The sequence below is a fragment of the Merops nubicus genome, unplaced genomic scaffold (genome assembly GCF_000691845.1).
Source record: "Merops nubicus isolate BGI_N331 unplaced genomic scaffold, ASM69184v1 scaffold29718, whole genome shotgun sequence".
NCBI lineage: Eukaryota > Metazoa > Chordata > Aves > Coraciiformes > Meropidae > Merops > Merops nubicus.
Window position 1 is genome coordinate 3285 of NW_008625588.1, and position 8567 is coordinate 11851.

Here is an 8567-nt window from a genome sequence, read left to right on the forward strand (position 1 = left end):
TAGCTGGATCTATAGTCTGTTGGACATTAAATTGTAAACAAACTTTCTGCTCAGGTATGATCTTACCTGTGCAGTGACAAGATAGTTGTCCTGCCTACTGAAGTACTCGTTTCTCCCTCAAGCTAAGGGTCTTAATCAAATCCACAGTTGTACTGCAGATTAAACTGTTGAATTTGGCCAGGAAAGACAGCCTCTCTGAGACTGGTTCTCTTTGTGAGGATCCATTTGCTAGAGCTCTGGTCCAGGGCTCTAGCTGTAGTGAATTTGCTCCTTGACCTCTAAGAATCTGGCTGTTTTGCATTCCACCTTTCCATTCTGAACTCTAAAGCAGCTAATATGAGAACTGATGGTTGTAACAGGCAAATGTTTTAGTAGTATGTGTCTAGTGTATGAAATATCTGCTTTTATTTAAAACTCAGTGGTCTTGAATTTGTCACAGATGCAAAGCTGGTATGTGCAGTTCAGTAGAAAGTTTGGTTATTTTTAAAGTACTAACCAGAGCCCTTTGTCTTCTTTTAATCTGCTTTTGCTTCTGGAGCACCACAGATAGCATAGCACTTTGTTCTGGTGGCACTGTTATGACAGTGCCAAGTAGTCACAACTATCACAATGATCAAGTTTCCTGACTAGGAGACTGGCAATATTTATGCTGAACTTGAGAATATTTATTAGGAGAGCTCTTGAAAAGTAGGTACTTGATGGACATAGCAGGGTTACCTGAGGTAAGTTCAAATCAGAATAGTTGCTCATAATGTACAAGGGAGAGTGGAGAGGGGAAATCAAAAATGTTTGATGCTGTAAATGTTAAAAAAAAATTAAACTGCTTCTTGCTTCTCTCACTCTGCAATGGCAGGGTATTGAAGCCCCCAGGAGGAGGTTCGAGTAACCTGTTTGGGAGTACAGAAGAAGTTTCTGCTTCAAGCAGGCCACACCGGATGGCATCCAATATCTTTGGAGCATCGGAGGAACCTCAAAACATTCCAAAAAGAACAAACCCTCCAGGTAAGAGCAGCCTCCACCTTCAGTGCAGTTGGGCTCTGAACTGCAGCACAGGACTGGTTTCATGTTCCTGAACTGGGACACTGTGATCCGTTTGCCTTTTTATATTGCAGTTTTACAAATTGAGTGAACCTGAACAACAAAGCTATTCAGACTTCTGAATATATGAATATATCAGTGATCTGCATGTTCACAGACTTTAGCACATCATCCAAGTCTAATTCTTTCCAAGCTGAGGTCTAGGAAATGATGAGAGGAAACTGCTTCTATTCTAGAGCTGTGCCATCAGTTAGCTGAGGTGAGTACAGCTGCCAATCTGGGATCCCCTAGGAAATTCTTGGACAAAGGATTTCAGACAGTATCTCCAGGCAAGTAGGAGTAAGTCTCTAGGTAGTAGCATTCTAGAAGTCTTTGATTTCTTAATAATTCATTAATTATTTTTTTATATAATGTGGTAATACTAAGTCATCGAGGGGAAAAAAAATGTAACAACTGTCTTGCAGGAGGAAAAGAAAGTGGTATTTTTGACGATTCTAGTTCTGCTCAGCCTCGTCCACGCATGAATCCACCTGGTGGGAAGACAAGTGATATCTTTGGGTCTCCTGTATGCACCAGTACTGTGCGAGCACACCCCAACAAGCCAAAGGTACTTGCACTGTTTTTGCTGTCAGACCAAGAGGGCAGCAGCAAAGTGGGTCACCTGGCAGCCCTGTCACAGTGCAGTGCCTGTGCTCCGTAGGGGGACAGGCTCAGATTATGCTGAGGGTAACTCCAAGTCAGTTATTCCTGAAGTCTCTTTCTGACAGCTTGTTGTCTTTGGTATATCAGATCTCATCACACTCTGTAGTTTGTGGAAAAACTATTAATTACACCATGATGTGTGTCTAAAAAAAAAAAAAAAAATGCTTCCAGAGCCTTTGGTCTTCCTTGTAAGTGGGGTGCTGTTGGAGTTCTTGGTACCTAGCCACAAGGATTTAAGCTAGACTGGGAGATTTCTCTTCACTCTGCAGTTTTGCAGAGGGGAGCTTGATGCCAACTCTGGAAGCCAGTGAACACCAGTGAGCTCCAGTCCCTAAATATTCATGTGGCCTGGCTGTGCCTTTCACCCCTCTTAGATATACGTGTCTCCATTCAACGTGAGAACACTTCAACAGGAGGTTAATCCCAAGTGATCACAGTGAAGCAGCCAGCTCAGGTTCAGCTTGGTGTGTCAGGCCCAGCACAGACTTGATTTTGTGGTGTCAGAGTCTCCTGTGCTGGTGGTTCTTTTTTGGTATGTAACAGTTGGAGAGTCCTGTAGTTAGGATCAGATCTGGTTTTAGAAAAAAGGAGGATGCATTGCCAATTCCTTTATTTCTGTATTTTAATGACCTATATTTGGATTTACAACCTGCTGCCTTAATCTGAGTGGGTACTAAATGAGTAGCTACTACGCTGACGTTTTGGACACGTCGGATAGCATGGACACTTGAAATCCCATGAAAGGCAGCTGGCTGTCCTTGTGCTGGGAACGTGGTAGCAGTCTCCTTTTTCCTGGAACCGTAGGAAGACAAAATTAATCAAGTTTAACTCTTTTTTTTTTTTTTTGTTTTTCCCCTTAAATTTGAAGGCGACAGTGTGCTTTCAACTGTATTTTTATGCAGATTCGGGAATGTATTTGAGGGGATTTGGGCCATGGGAAAGGAGGAATGAAGAAAAAAGACCTTGACATAATGCAGGAATTCTTCTCCTGGTGTTTGGGGAATTGTGGAGGGGATGAAGGGCTGCACAGTGTGTTCAGCTGTTGGTTTTTACCACAATAAAAGTATAAACTTGGATCAGAAACAACACAAAACATTCTGGAGGATTTTGTGACAGAGTTACTCTTAGAGAACGCTAATATGCTAAGATAGTTTTTGGTTTCTTTGCAGGATCACATTGTCTTGAAAGAAGATGAAACACCAAAGAAGCTAGAAGGTCAGCACAAGAAATTCCTGTATCTGTTCTCTTTGAGAAGATAAGCTCCGAGGAACAGGTTCTTCTGCTTCCTCTTGAAACCTAAGACTAAGGCTGGGGTTTAGGAAAATGTAGTTGAGAAATTTTCCTTCTGTTAGCCAGAAATTTAACCACTTGTCTCAGGGAAATGATTTTTGTCATCTTATTGAGGAGAACACCACAGCCCTCAGTCTTGGGGTGTGTGTATTTACTTTGCTGTGAGTATATATAGACACAGAGAGAATATGTGTGGGAAGACATCCCATCAGATTGCTGCTTCCTCCCTTGCCACCCCCTTCGAGTGTGTAATCTCAATGTTCTGTAAGCTGTGGATAACAAAGAGCTGACTAACACAACGTAGTATTGCTCAGCTAGTTATTGTTACAGAAGGATGGGAACGCTGCTTTCGAGCTCAGCGTGGCATGCTTCACTGGTGTCTTGCATCTCTTAATTGCCTGAAGCTGCTAAAATAATTCTGAAGGCATGTTGCTTAGCCTATGTACCCTTGTTAGGAAGATTGCTGAAGGAAGAGAGTAATTGTTGCAAAAAGTGAAATTCTTCCTTGGCACCTGTTTCCTTCAGGAAATGTGAAGAGGTAGAGAGAAACCTTAGTGTGCTGTTGTCACAGTTTGAGGCCAGGGCCGCTCCCAGACCTGTGACATGTTCTCTGCTAACCCCTCTTTCCTCCCCCATCCATCCCCCAAAATGAAAGAGAAAGGGAGTAAGGGAGAGTGACTTACTGATTTGAAAAGTGCAACAGCTTTAGTACTACTACTAATAGTAAAAATAATAAAATGGGATATATACAAATATACAAAACCAGTGTCAAACCCAACTCTGATGGCAATACGTCATCGTAACCCCTGATGCTGGGGAGCAGGCCCTAGGAAAAAGTCCCAGGCTGGACTCAACAGCAGAGACAACTGGGTGCAGGACCTGGATTTGGGAATTCAGCTCAGGGACACATGGCTGGGATCAAAGGCAGGATGGATGGTGTCCTCCTCGGATGCCAGCCACTGGAGGAGCAGCAAAAGCCAGGAAGAAGGTGGAGGGGAGGCGGAAGGGCTTGCTCCTTGTGATCCCTCAGCTTTTATACTGAATACGAGGGATATGGGATGGAATATCCCACTGGTGAATTTTAGGGTCACTTACCTTGTCTGCTTCTCCCTGCAGATGTGACTTTACTTGCTGCCCCCCTGTTTGTGGTACACAAGCTTTGGCAGTGACCTTGCTCTTCATACCAGTCCCCAGTAGCAACTCTAAACATGGAGTGTTACCACTGCTGAAAGCAGTCTGCAAAAACACGCTGCTAGCTTCAGACAGTGCAGTTAATTAGAAGAGCTTTATCTGAAAAGTAAAATCACTGAACAGAACCAGCTCTGTTCTTCCCCAAACCAGGACAGCTATGACTGGGGGACGTGGGAGATAATGCAGCCTACAGAAGATGAGGCACTTTGTGCGCCACAGGATAGCAATTTGATCTAATTCCCTTTATTTTTATTCAGCTACAGAAAATATCAAACCACAGCTGGAAGATGGAGGTGAGAAAAAAGATCTGGGTAAGGAAGAGCGATGCCAGGAGCCAGCACCCAAGATAGACAATCACGAGCCCCGCCTAGGGCCACGGCCACGCTCACACAACAAAGTGCTCAATCCTCCGGGGGGGAAATCCAGTATTGCATTCTATTAGGGTCACCTCTTCGGCTCACTGGCGGAGTCTGCACAGAAACTCTTGTCTGTGGTTGCCAGGTCAGTTTATAGACTATTGTTTGTGGGTAGATTCTTAGGCAGATGGATGAGGGTTATGCTACTGTGTGTAGAAAGGGTAACCTGGTGATTTGGGGAGGGGGTCTGGGGAGGGAAGGGGTGCCCTGTGGGAGATGTGAGTATTGGCCTGCCTGGGTGGGTGGCAGAGGGGGATGTTGGTGTAACTTTGTGAAAGATGGGCGCTGCTTTGTGGTGAGTTCATCAGACTGTTAAATTCTTAGCTAGCTAGTGGCTCGGGACACTTCTGTGGGGTTGGGCTTCTCCATAGTCAACATGTAAAACCTTGTGAGTGGGCAGGGACCTGGAGGTCTCAGCGGAACGCTTCTGAAGCTCAGCAGGTAGCTTTGCTCTCCCCCAGGCAGCAGGGCACAGCCCCACAGCACAGCGTGGCTTGCAGTCACTTCAATCCAAACGCGTGCCACTGGCACAAGCAGTGCTGCTGTGGTTCTCAGCCTCTTCAGTTCTCTATTTTTCCTTTCTTGCTTTGCAGCACGATTGCTGATACAAGTACAAAACATGTTGGAAGCTTCTTTTATACTTATAAACCATCCTATGTTAATAAATATCATGGTCTTCCCAGAGTATTTAGGTCTTTTTGATGCCTTCAGTAATCTGCTGATTACTACAACTGGCTCTTGAGAAGTGATAGTATCAACAGTCCAATATACTGTTCCATGCAGGTGCTTCCAGAAGACTTTTATTTGAAGTCTTTCTGGCAGAGTGCTTGCACCTTTCCTACTGGAGATAGGGGTGCAAACAATAGCTTTATGGTACTCTTTGAACAGAAGCAACCGAAGGTGCTGAGGTGTCCAGCCAGCTAGCTTTGACCCAACCTGTACAGCAACGCCTTAGTTTCTGCAAAGGTTTTTATTCTGTGCCCTGCAGGAACCAGCACTGTTCTGCTGTTTTCACCACAGTGCATTTTTTTGTTTGTTTGTGCTGACTCTGTTAGTGAATTTTCTTGTCTATGGTCAGCCTTATGTTCCTCTTCAACTGCCTCAGCTTTTTGTTGGTAAGGTTGGGAGGACTACATGGATCTTCCCCAAGCCACAGCCGTGGTTGTTTTGAGACATGCTGTAGACTGCTCTGGTTGGAGACACGGAGACTCTGGCCACACAGAGCTGGCCCTGCTGGCTGCCTTAAATCGCGCTTGGAGGCTGTGCAGGTTTTGCACAAATGCCTGTTGGGGAGGGTAACTCCCATCACTTGTTTTCTGAATGGACTTTCTGATCGTATCCAGAGCTTTGACAGATGAATGTTAACATTAGGTGCTCAACAGTCAATAGTGACTTTTAAAATCTGACATGTGGAAACAGTTGTTCAGGTACACACCAAAGAACAAGTTGCCTTACCTGTGTCTATCTGCTGCTGTTCTCACCTGGGTTCCCTGGGAGCTGCCGCTGATCAGAGGCGACTTTCTCTGGGCCAGGTACTAAAACACTCTGTTGTGCTTGCTTAGACTGCCTAGTTCAGTTGATGTCACAAGTGGTGGGTGACTGCAGGAAGATTTAGTTGCCTTTTCATGTAGTGAAAGTGAAACGCATGGGGCAGTGCTAAGGATAGAAGCAGGGATTCTGATGCCTTTGCACCTTCTGCATAGGTTTGGCACTCTCTGTTATTTGCCCCCCTGGGAGAACAAGGCAGTGACTCTAACTGCAACCCTGGATAGATTCCTGTTACTTCCAAACGTGTATTTCTGGGCGGCTCTTCTCAAGCCTGCACTGTCTGCCCTCTACACAGCTGGCTCCATGCCTTGTTCCAGTTCTTGACAGGGTTTTAAGCAGCTACCATGTGGAAGAGTCAATGAGAGGCTGTTGCCTGGTTAAAGGCTCTGGTGTGATTGATGCTGTCTGTGGGGCTGAGCTCAGACTTGGCATCTTTCTGTATCTGATGTGTGCTGGCTACAGTGCCTGTCCTTTAAACGGCAACTTCCAGCTACGCCTTCAATTAGTTCAATTACATTCATTTTCTTGCATTTCTGTCTTTGAAATCTAAACCACATTTTCAAATCAAGTAAGACTGATAAGAATATTTCTCTGGGACAGAAGGAGATTGGAAATCAATGATAAACCATGCAGTTGTCAATAAACCTCTGTATTTTGTTACTTCATTGTGTGCTGTAGGTGTCTGCTTTTATAAATGAATCTGTGATCTAGTTCAGTGTAAATACACAGGTGAATTTTATCTGAAATTGAAAAAATGGCACATATCTTTCCGGGCCTGCTGTTCTGTGGAGTACGCTCTGGAGATGTGGCCTTCTGCCCCAGGTGCTCAGGAGGTAAGCACTCCTTCCCTGGGAAGGGGGCAGGAGCAGTGGCAAGGGCAGGCTGCTCAGTGCCGTGGCACTCTTCAGCAATATTGCAAATAGACTTAAAATATTAAAGTATTTTAAAAATTTAAGTCTATTTGCAGAATAGTGTATTCGTTCCCCTTGGGCAGGGGCTACTCTTCATGTGCAGAAGTTATACCCCCAGTTCTACAGACTCTCTGGGCAACACACAGTGGGCACAAATTAAACCACATGGAATTCCACCTGAACACAGGGAAGCACTTTGTTACTGGGAGGGCAGTCAAGCACTGGGACAGGTTGCCCAGAGAAGTTGTAGAGTCTCTCCATCTGTGGAGATGCTCAAACTCCGACCAGACGTGGTCCTGGACAACCTGCTCCAGCTGACCCTGCTTGAGCAGGGGGTGTCGGACTAATGACCTCAGGAGGTCACTGCCAATCTAAACAATGCTATAATTTTGCAGTTCTGTGACTTCTCACTCCAATGCCCAAATTTCTGCTGCACCAGATTTCAACAGGGAAACCCTGTAGTTGTCTGTAACATGAAATGAATTCACAGTGTAGCTTAGAAGACCTTGCTCTCTGAATGTGTTTAAGTAAACTTTGCTTTGATGCATTTGTCTTCTGTGACACCTACTTAAAATGTGGCTTCACCGGGTGATGTCAGTGCCTAAATTACTTTCAATCTACTAGTGCTTATTATATTAAATGCAGCTTGAGCAGAGCTGCTCTTTCTCCTAAGGATCCGTAATAATTTACATGAGTCATTCACTTCAGCATTCCTTTTACTTGGTTATGGTAAAGTTTACTGCATTTGTAAAGCATCCTTTGTGGTTTTGTGAGCATTTTGCATGGTGAGAAGGAAAACTGGCTGAGGAAAATAAGCCTCCAGCATTCATGAGTAAGCGCCCTGCTTTGAAGGACAGAATTCCAGATCAAGACTTTTTATGCTTCTGAAGGCAAATGAAGAGGCACAGCTTACAGAAGCCTTTCTAGCAAGGTAATAAGCAGTTACAACAGGCTTGCGTGCAGAAGGTCAGCAGTTTGATTAATTCATTCTCTGGCCTAAAGAATGGCAGAGGTGTCACTGGCACAGCTGTGTCACGTGTGAAAGGTGCACGCTGGCTGGAGCAGGAACTGAGCAGCAACCTGCCCAGGTGTGGGGCTCAGCAGGGGCTGGGGTGCAGGACTCTGGCTGGAGGAGGGAGAGCCGTGGCCTGGGCAGGCACAGCTTATGTCGCAGTTCTGCTGCAAGAGTGACAAGCGACTCTCATGGCTTACCATGAGCTCCAGCTACATCAGTGTCACCCACTGCAGAGCAGCTCTTCAAGTGTGCCAGGCGTGTGTCTGCACGTTGGAAAATGCCCACGAACCACAGAGCAGACACGTTTCACTCGTGTGCCAGGTGCAGGAGAGTGGAAACGTGCCCTGTCTCTAGACAGCTCCCTTTAGCCTGTGTATTGTAAACGCCTTTAAAGAACGCGCTTTGCACCAGAAGTGGCCAGTGCTGTGGCCAGTGTTGCGTATCAACAACGCAGCG

The 8567-nt window shown here is 45.4% G+C and overlaps 1 protein-coding gene across 1 annotated transcript; it reads left to right on the forward strand.

Annotated features, from left to right (window-relative positions):
* The first annotated feature begins 856 nt into the window (after positions 1-856).
* Positions 857-4730, forward strand: HN1L (hematological and neurological expressed 1-like). Its single transcript, XM_008945733.1, has 4 exons — positions 857-1002; positions 1503-1645; positions 2910-2955; positions 4479-4730. Exons 1-4 carry the CDS (start codon positions 936-938, stop codon positions 4661-4663), a joined length of 441 nt encoding a protein of 146 aa, XP_008943981.1. The 5' UTR covers positions 857-935; the 3' UTR covers positions 4664-4730.
* Positions 4731-8567: the final 3837 nt, after the last annotated feature.